Source organism: Gossypium arboreum, chromosome 1 (assembly GCF_025698485.1).
Source record: "Gossypium arboreum isolate Shixiya-1 chromosome 1, ASM2569848v2, whole genome shotgun sequence".
NCBI lineage: Eukaryota > Viridiplantae > Streptophyta > Magnoliopsida > Malvales > Malvaceae > Gossypium > Gossypium arboreum.
The window spans coordinates 119,438,990-119,449,961 of record NC_069070.1 but is presented as its reverse complement, the minus strand read 5'-3'; the positions used below and the strand labels follow the sequence as shown (position 1 = coordinate 119,449,961).

The 10,972-nt window shown below is 33.7% G+C and overlaps 1 protein-coding gene across 1 annotated transcript; it reads right to left on the bottom strand.

The window, feature by feature from the left end:
- Positions 1–555: 555 nt before the first annotated feature.
- Positions 556–3,613, bottom strand: LOC128280885 (uncharacterized). Its single transcript, XM_053019513.1, has 4 exons — positions 2,522–3,613; positions 2,335–2,436; positions 1,140–2,240; positions 556–965 (listed from the first exon to the last, which is right to left on the bottom strand). The coding sequence occupies exons 1-4, from the start codon at positions 3,611–3,613 to the stop codon at positions 894–896; spliced, it is 2,367 nt and encodes a 788-aa protein (XP_052875473.1). The 3' UTR covers positions 556–893.
- Between the last annotated feature and the right edge of the window lie 7,359 nt (positions 3,614–10,972).

The window sequence follows — 10,972 nt, the reverse complement described above, 5'->3', positions numbered from 1 at the left end:
ATTCAAAAATTAACTTTTAGACACATCTTATCTTAATATAAGGTAAAGGGTTGATTCAAACATGAAAGTTTTAACCAATTCATCTCACCTCAATTCAATTGAACATAATTAAATTGACACAAAAATCTATTCATATTGTGTACATTTAATTTAAATCGATTTCAATTATGATTTAAATTTAAATATTTTTAACAAAATTTTAAATACTTAATATTAATGAAATTTTATAATTATGAATAATAACTTAACACATAAATAAAGTTTTTTTTTTACTTAATAATATTATTAGCAATCGGGCATTATTAATTTTATATGAAAATAATGAAGCTTAAAACTAAAATTTAAAAGTAATATCATTGTCAAATTTACTCAAAATTTATTTTTAACTATAGTTATCTATGTACATACGTGGCCTTTTATAATAAGATATTTTATATATATATATAAGGCAAAATAATACAAAGCGAAAATTAAGGTTGAGATAATGAAGTGAAATGTTTCTAACCTTATGCAATATTTGAACTATTGTTATAATAACAATATCTAATGATGTACTTGGCTCATCATTAGAGTTTTCACAGCTATCAATCTTTATTGATGTTTTAAGAGGAAGTTGATGGAATGACTTAGGAGGCATTTTAAGGAGTTCAACATGGACCATCAAAAAAAAGTAATTGTATACATCAAAAAGTTGATATTATCCTCATCTATAATAATTTTTAGGTTTAAACCAGAATTGCTTAATCCTAATTTGTTTTCAAACCTATAGTAGTCTATATCTGTATCTATATACACACAAGATATATATATATATATGATTAGTAATTACTATTAATTAAAACAATGAAGACCAATGTATTATAAATACTTTATGAAGGAGAAGATATGCAAAGTTAAATTCCCCTAGTCCAGCTCCTCCTTTTCTTCATCTCCCTAGGAACCAAAAATGACACAACTTCTTCTTCCTGAAAAATGATAACAACTCCTTTAGTTTGATACATGCTAATTCAGTTTAGTTAATAATATCCTCTTTAGCAACCTTTCCTTCCACAAGTTCAGTAATATCATATTGATTTCAATCGCTTAGCAATAATAAAATTCTTTTAACCTCAAAACAAAATTTATATATAAAGACTTACCTTAGAAAGTGCACAATCTATATGAGCAACAAATATTCCTGGGCATTCTTCACAATAGTAAACATGATGGTTTGGGTGTCTTTTTTCTTCACATGCATCACAGTAATGCTCCTCTGAATCATCTTCGATATACGAATCTTTAAGAGTTAAAGGATGGATGTGGCACTTGGATTTGATAATTTGAGGTAAGGATAGACATTCTAGGTGGAAATTGATGAAACACTCAAGACAACGATAGAAAGATTGCCCACTGCAAATTTCACCACAGTGACTACAAAATAGTCCAGCATAGATATCAATGAAGTCACGGTACATGGCAAAGAATCGATCAAAGTCCGTCCCAAAATAATAAAGATGGTGCATGTGAGAGTCAAGTTTCAGAGGGCGTGTTAGGGAAATTGCACATGCAATATGGTAGTTGACGACACAATCTTTACAACCATAGTTATAACTCTTATGATAGCCAGATGGTAACAGCTTTAGTGAACATGCATGGCAACCTCCATATCTCGTGTAGCTTAGATTCAAAGTGTGTTGGGAATGAAAAGGTACTTGCATTTCTTGTGGTAACCTAAGACAAGATTCATGAAGAATCCAACCACAGCTCATGCAATGGTATGTTGGACCAAAGATTTGCAGTCGACAAAGATTGCATTGTCTTTTAACTAGAGGGTCAGTAAAATTGCAAAACAGTAGCTTGTGCTTGTGGGTGAAATGGAATAGCTCAGTTTCCCTCTCCGACTCTTTCAATGTTGTGCGCCCACTTTCAGAGGGTGCTCGAGTTGCGCATTTCAGATCGAGCTTGAAATCACACTGCTCGCAAAGATAAAAGAATCCGAAATAAAAATCTTGACACTTATCACATATATTTTGGTCCGGTGATGTAGATGTAGCGTAGAGGTTGAGATGATGTTGAGGATGAAGAGGGTGTTGTATCTCATCGGGTAATTTAGCACAGTTTTCATGTAGGATATATAGGCATCCTTGACAGATGTAGCCTGGACCACTAAGTTCTAAACGACAAGCTCCGCAAACCCTTTCTCCCAAGTTTTCAGTTACCTCGCAAAATTTCAATGGATGTTTATGGAAGACTGGTCGGACCTGTACTTGTAAATAAACAACCAACAAACCTGTTAATTCATCATGTTAAATATATGTAAAGACAATATATATAATTCCTTCGTTTCCTACCAACCAGAATCGTTTCGGTCTGCTCCATTTCCTTCAGCTCCGAAGCTTTAGCATCCATGGATATGGGTGGGGAGGATGATGAGTCCTGTTTTGTTGATGTTTCCTCCTAATGTACAGCAAACATTCCATTATTAGAAAACTAGGAATTAAGTAATATATAAAAGTAAAGCAAACTAAAGAAAGGGTGCGACCTGATTGAGCACACATTCAATATGAGCAATATATGTGCATTTTTGGCAATAATAAACTTCATGTGTTGGATCTCGTTCTTTCTCACAAATATCACAGTAATACTCTCCAATTTCATCTTCTCTAATTGGTTGATTAAGGAGGAGTGGATGTCTATGATATCTATGTTTAGCTAAAGGTGGAACTGGAACACATTTAAGGTGGAGATTAAGATCACACTGCACACAACGATAAAAGGTGTCTAAACACAGCTCACGGCAGGAGCTGCATTGGAAATGATATTTGAGAATTAGATCCCTGAAAGTGGGACCAACATAAGTGAGACGGTGGTTGTGGCTCTCATGTTTAAGGGTAGGTAATAGTTTTGCACACCCAAAATCAAGGTTGAAATTGCAAATTTGGCAACCATAGGCGGCGGTGGAGAAGTCTTTACTCATACTAATCCATTGTGTACAAGCATTGCAAGTTGCGTCAACGAAATCCAAGCGAAGAGGGTGTGATGGATGGAAAGGATGGTTCAATGTTTTGGGTATCTTATCACTGCAAAATTCATGAAGGAAGAAGCCACAACTTTTACAACCGTAGAAAATGCCCGTCAGTGGCTTGTTACACCAACGGCAATTATAATCATGTTCTCCCTCATTGCTATACTCGTAGAGGACCAGCGGGTGGATGTGGCAGTAATGCTGCATTGTCTGTTTCCTCTCTGAATTGGATCTCTGCCTCTTCTTCCGAGCTACATGATCATCACTGCTTGCAAAAGCGCAAACTAAATCCAGCTCGAAAGGGCACCGACAACACGTGTAATTGGTGCCCGAAGAAATCTTCAAACATAGATCACAGGTAAATGGTGCGGCAGGACCAGACCAATCTAACATAAGATGGTGGTGTGAGTGGAGCGGATGTGTAATCTCTCGAGGCAGATATTGTATAGCTTTGGCGCACAATTCATGCAACCAGAGTTCGCACTTTACACATGCGTAGGCTGCACCACAGATTTTCTCCGTGCATTTCTCACACCATTTATCATCTGTCTCATCATCGAGACAATGATAGCCTATTGAATGCTCATGACTGGCAAGTTTGATCTCCATATCTCAAACAAAGATAAGATTAAATGATAAAAGATAAGATGGGAAGAAAACATTTGATTTCTAATTAATATATATATATGTAGGTATTAATAGACACTTCAGTTTCAATCTTTAGTATTACTTTTATCTTTGATAATATGCCATTTATTGAAAGATTAATAGCTTTCAAATAATTATTTATTAATTTATTGGTTATGTATCTTAACATTGTTCATAATAATATATAAACCTGTCAGTTAATTAAATATAAACTATCATTATTATTATTTCTTTCTACTATTGTATTTTACTAGATTTAGCCTTTAAAGGACGCCAATAACTTTTTGAACTAGTGATAAAAGTATTAGGTTGTATGTATAAAAGTTTGAGTTTAATTCTAAACAATCTTATCCCATACCTTAATTATAAAAAAAATTAGTGTTTGAAAGTTATTTTATTAATTATTGATTAAAAGTTTGTAATTTTTTAAATTGTAGACGATATATTTTTAATAATAGATACTATCAACTTTTTATAATATTAATATTTAAATATACTATGTAACAGAGTGCAAAACATTACAACTCAAATATGCTGAATAATTTAAATGTAAATTACCTAACAATCCCATCCTGCATATTGCTTACCTAGAGGTTGAGGAATTTCTTGTTGATGACACACAAGGAACGAACTTTTCAAGTATAAAAATAAGTTTTTCAATTATTATAAATATTGAATTAAATAATTAATTTAATATTTAACTCAATTATAACTAAGTCATCAAAATAAATATGAGAGGAAATCACCCATAACCAAAAGTAATATTTGAATCTAAGCATTCAAAGTATTTAAAATAATAATTAAATAATTTTTACTTAGGAAACCTTATTTGCATAAAACAAAAAAATAACTTTTAACTAATAAAATATATATAGAGAGAAGAAAAATACTTACATTGATATAAAACTAAAGTAGTTATAGTGTTATATGCCTTATGTATCCTCACATATATATATATATATTTATATATATATAAAGTACAAGTAGTTTTTAAATTTAAATCTAAATTTTAAGATAATAAATATTCACATTGTGTTTAGAGTACATAGTTTTTACACAAATGTGGTAGAGTTTTTAGTTTAAGATAATATTTTATATAACTATTTTACTTTTAATTTCTTTTTCAACTGAAATAATTTTCAGTTAACTCAATTAAAATTATAGAAATGAATAATTTTATGATACTATAACTAATTTATATTTTTAGAATTAAAATATATTAGGTTGGATTTTAAAGTAGGCATATTTCCCATCATACAAGAAAATAATATTATTTTCTGATTTATCACGCAAAGAAAGTAACATATACTCTTTTTAAAGACAAAGGGCATATTTTTATTTTGGGTGGGACACAACGTTAAGGAATGTACCTTTTTCCTTTTGCTTTTCTGGAATGATTCTATTGTTTGATAATATATCTACTTGATTAATTAGCATGAAACTTTTTTTTTCTAATATGGCCAGGTTTATTGGGATTTAACTTAAGTTTTTTTGCTTCATTTTGCTCAAAATTCTCATATATCATGTCAGAGGCACTTTTGAGGGGGCTAACATAGGCTCCGACCCCTCCCTAAAATGAAAAATTACCATTTAAGCTCTCTAATTTTTTTTTAAAATTTTAAATTAGTAAAGATAAAATTACACTGTCGTAACCATTTTTTTTGAAAAAAACAGGTATCGACTTGGAGAAAAAAAAATGAAAACAGGAGTCGCCACCAATCTTTTTAGGTGTGATCGGATCACCTTAAGTTAATCATTTTAATAAAAGTTAAGATTTACTAAAACGATAATTTTTGGTCTACGAAAATCAGAAAATGAGTTCGGGAGTCGTTTACGCACGAGGAAGGATTAGCACCCTCGATACGCCCAAAATTGGTACCTAGTTGATTAATTAGTGTCTTAGTGTCGAAAATTTGAAAACTTGAAAGAATTTAAAATACGATCCCTCTTTGTAAAGAAAATGCTCAAATATTAAGGACCTTCTCGTCTCACAATATAAAATGTCACATCCAGTAAGTTAGGACACGACATCTTGAATTTTCGAGAACGAGCTTGCCTTTTATATAAAAATTCGTGTATTTCAAAAGGTTATTCAGTTAGTTAAGGTGAACGAGGAAAATCGAAACCCAGTAAGTTAGGGCACGTTTCCTCGAATTCCCAAACACCGAATATTGCCTTTACTTGCAAAAATCTTATTTCGAGGTAACAAAATGCCATACCCAGTAAGTTAGGGCACAACACCTCGTATCTCCGAGAATAAGCATTTTTCAAAACTCATGTCGCGATTTAAAAGAGTATTCCGTTATTTAGGTTAAAGGAGAAAAATCGAAACCCAATAAGTTAGGGCACGATTGTCTCGAATTACCAAATACGGAATATTACTTTTATGAAAGAATTATCATTGGGTTGGATATAATGATAATAAGAATAATATTAAAGTAAAGTAAACAATAATACTATATATAAATATATATATATATATATGTATATAATAGAAATACACACTACTATATAATAATAATAATAAATATAGAAATACAAAAAGCAAATATAATAAAAATATTAAATTAAAGTAATAAAAAACAATACTATATATAAATATATATATATATATATACATAAAAATATACACTAATATATAATAGTAATAGTGATAGCAAAAATAATGAAAATATGAGTAATTTTAATAATATATTAGAATACAAAAGTAAAGTAATAACAATAGGGTGATAATAATAATAATAATACAAATAATAATACATATATATATAATAATAGTAGTTAAAAATAAAAGATAATAGAAGTAACAATAATGATAGTAATAATATAAATAAATATAGAGAGGACATATATAATATAATAATAATATAAATAATAATATATACATGAGAAATAATAATAATAATATAAATAATAGTAAAATAATAAAATAATAAAACAAAGCTCTCAACTCTCTTTCTCCTCTTTTCTAAATCCGCCGTTGGTCCGCTTTTTTTGGTCATGGACCCTCACGGTCACATCATCGCTACCGTACACAGTACACAATGGGACCTCAAAAAGACATTTTTCGGTAATGAAAATATGGGTAAGCTTCTTACTTTTATTTTTACTTTCGTATAAAAAAAACAAAATAAAATTGAAAGGAAAACAATAAACAAACAAAGAACTAAAGATGAGAATAGACAAAAGAAACGTCTTTTGCTTTGATCTTTGATTAATCTCTAAAAAGTAGCCTTTCTAAGAAACAAAAACAACCTTCTTTTCCAAAAAAACACCTCCAAAAAAACAAAAAAACCTCCTCCAAAATAAAGAACAATCCTCCTCCAAAAAACCAAAAACCCACCTTCAAAAACAAAGTCTTGAATGGCTTTTATAGCCAAATTTTACAAGTGAAGTGGTTGGGGTGGTTTAGGTGGCCAAGGGTGGTGGAGTTGGTGGCCAAGGTGGGTGGCCAACAAAGGTGGTGGAGTAGGTGGCCAAGGTTTTTATTTATTTATTTATTTATTTTTTTTTGTGTTTGGGTTAGGATTAGGTTGGGCCAAAATTGGGTTTGGGCTTGTAACTGGATAATAGGCTAGGTTTAATTCAGTTTGGTTTTATTGGGTCCCGTGCAAAATTTGGGTCTTCTGTTGCCCTCTTTGCTCATTATCGTAACGAGAATGAAGCAAAGACTACAAAAGACCAATTTTGCGGGGCTCCGAGTCTTGAGTTCTTGATCTTCTTTAAAATGGCCTCTTGACGGCTTCAATCGCTTCACTTCAATGTTTTCAACTTGTTCCCTATAAGCACAGTGGATGCCATCTGAAATCTTTGATCCGCTTCCGTAAGCACAAGAATGTCGATCTGCTATCTTCGATTTGCTCCCTATAAGCACGGGGATGCCAAATCATTGTTTTCAACTTGTTCCCTATAAGCACAGGGGATGCCGTCGATGTTTTCAACTTGTTCCCTATAAGCACAGGGATGCCATGCTGAAATCTTTGATCTGCTTCACTGTAAGCACAGGAATGTCAGATCTGTTATCTTTGATTTGTTCCCTAAAAGCACAAGGATGCCAAATCTGATGTTTTCAACTTGTTCCCTATAAGCACAGGGATGCCAAATCTGATGTTTTCAACTTGTTCCCTATAAGCACATGGATGCCATGCTGAAATCTTTGATCTGCTTCACTGTAAGCATGTGAATGTCGATCTGCTATCTTCGATTTGTTCCCTATAAGCACAGGGATGCCAAATCTGCTGTTTTCAACTTGTTCCCTATAAGCACAGGGATGCCATGCTGAAATCTTCGATCTGCTTCACTGTAAGCACAGGAATGTCAGATCTGCTATCTTCGGTCTGCTCCTCTGCAACTTCAGGGAGATAAGACTTGTTTTGATCTTCTTCCACTGAAACTTCAAGGAGATCTGCTGTGGCTTTTAGCCTCTCCAATGCCATTTCTGGAAGAAGAGGTTTGCTGAAACTTCAAGGAGATCTGTTGTGGCTTTTAGCCGCTCCATCGCCATTTCAGGAAGAAAAGATCCTCTGAAACTTCAAGGAGATCTGCTGTGGCTTCTAGCCGCTCCAATGCCATTTCAGGGAAAAAGAAATTTGTAATTTCCAGCCTGTTACCCTACTACTTAGGGGTTTAAGGCCCATCATCTTCGATCTATTTCCCAACTGCTTAAGGGGTTAAGATCTGTAAATTCAACCTGTTACCCTACTGGTTAGGGGGTTAAGATTTGTAAATCTTCACTGTTACCCTATCGCTAAGGGTTTAAGGTTTGTAAATTCGCTTGTTACCCTACCGCTAGGGGTTAAAGCCCATCATTTTTATCTATTTCCCTACCGCTAGGGGTTAAAGCCCATCATCTTTGATCTGCTTCCCTCGCTTGGGAGGTTAAGATCAGAATCTTGACCTATTACCCTACCGCTTAGGGGTTAAGGCTTGTAAATTTGGCTTGTTACCCTCTCGCTAGGGGTTAAAGCCCATCATCTTCGATCTATTTCCCTACCGCTAGGGGTTAAGATCTTCATCTTCGATCTGCTTCCTACTTTAGGGAGATAAGATCGCAATTGATCTGTTACCCTACCGATTAGGGTTTAAGACCCTTCGTCTTCGATCTGTTTCCCTACTGCTTAAGGGGTTAAGATCTATAAATCTTCAGCCTGTTACCCTACTGCTTAGGGGGTTAAGGCTTGTAAATTTGGCTTGTTACCCTACTACTTAGGGGGTTAAAGCCCATCATCTTCGATCTGTTTCCCTACTGCTTAGGGGGTTAAGATCTTCATCTTCGATCTGTTTCCCTACCGCTTAGGGAGATGAGATCTGCAATTCCGTCTGTTACCCTACCGATTAGGGGTTTAAGACCCTTCATCTTCGATCTGTTTGCCTACTGCTTAGGGGGTTAAGATCTATAAATCTTCAGCCTGTTACCCTATTGCTTAGGGGCTTAAGGCTTGTGAATTCACTGATTCTAGGGACATCACCAGAGAATCGGCCCATATATCTATGCTTATGTCAAATGATTAGGATGCTATGATCGAAATGAATCAAATGCTCCTAACTAGATGTGTTATGAATGTGTCAAATAATTAGGATGCTATGATTGAAATGAATCAAATGCTCCTAACTAGATGTGTTATTATATGAATGTAGAAATGTCATGAGCCATTTTTAAAAAGGCTTAAGGTATCATCGTGCGTTGTTCATTAGGACATTATCGCTGACGTATTACGTTGGCATCTTGTTCGGCTGGTATTCTTGACAGAAAAGTCAAAGAAACAATCATATTTTGCTCGGAAAGCTTGCCCTACTATAATTTTAGTGTCCCTTCCACTGTACCTTTTAGGACATAAAGTTTGTGCCTCCTACTACAATTTCAGAGGAATAACATTTGGTTTCTTCCATCCATTCCGCTGCAACTCAAAGGCATAGTATTTATATCATCTTCAATCAGTTTGATCTGTTACACTATTCCCTAGGTGTAATGACCAGATGTACATGAATGCAAAGTATCAATTCTTTTCTCGAGAATGACCCTCTTTTACACTTAGGTTGACATTACTCGTCATTTGTCGAGGTTGTATCACTGATGAAATGTCTCGGCTTTTAGTTCAACCAATAAAGAGTCCAAAGAGATAATATTTCCAACATTTAGGCTTGGTGAGTTCTAAACAATAGTCCTGTTTCAGGTTCTTGTATTATTTAGAAACTTCCAGAGTAATATGCAAAATTTCTTTTGTGAAAGTGTTATTAGTCCATTAATCATTATTTCAATGCAAAATGCTTGAAAAGATCAAAACAATTAACAAGAAGGAAATTGGTTATGAGCATAGCTCGAAATGGATAAATTAATCAAAGATTACAAATGCAATAAGAATGAAATCAACTCAAAACGAATGATTTAATCAAAGATAGCAATGCAATAAGAAGAAAATTTATTTGGACATATCTTGAGAAGAATCAAAGATAAAAAATTCAAAATGGGCAAAATGGAAGCTAGATGCCCCGGATATATGACTGAGCTTCTCTGTACCAACTTCTTGAGGACCTTTTCGAGTTCAATATGTGTTTGGGGATCCGAGTACTTTGTCGATGCCCGAGACGTAGCATACTTCTTCATTGTTAATTAAGGCATAGCAAGACTAATGTATGCCCCACTTTGATCCAAATTTGAGCGCCCTTTTCGAGTTTTCAACTTGAATCCTTTTAGTCTCAAGGCTCTATTTATGGGTTTCGCCTAGCTTCGCTTTTTTTCCGCTTTTTTTTTTAGAATTTTGTTTTTTTGTGTTTTTGTGTTTTTTTTTTGCCTTTGCCTTTGCCTTTGCCATATAACGCCTAATCTTTAAAACAGATCGACCTTTTGATATTGTACATTGTGTTAAACATGATTTTCCGCACTTTTATTGGCACCCTTTTTGAAATTTGATATTTGTCGACCTAGTGACATTGGCATATGAAACAACTTTTATCCTTTTCATGGGTAAACGATGACCCCAAAGGCGAATCAAGATTGGTTAGAAGCTTTCAAAGAGATCGCCCATAACCTCCATACCCCACATGAAGGGGCACATGAATTTTCTCTTATAAATTTGGCATTTACAGCATACTGTTGCAATCCCTTTCTATGGTGGGCCAGCAGAACCCAAATCTCATGATTAGCCTGGCCATCGTAAAACCATTAGCATATGTTATTCAAAACCCTGCAACATCCTCCTATCTTAGTAGCCAGGCGTATCTTGATATGATCATGCAAAAAATCTTTAAATTCTAGGAAGTGACTCAATGACGCCTCGCTTTGCCTTTGTGGTAATGCAGACTCGATGTTTGCATCTTTCT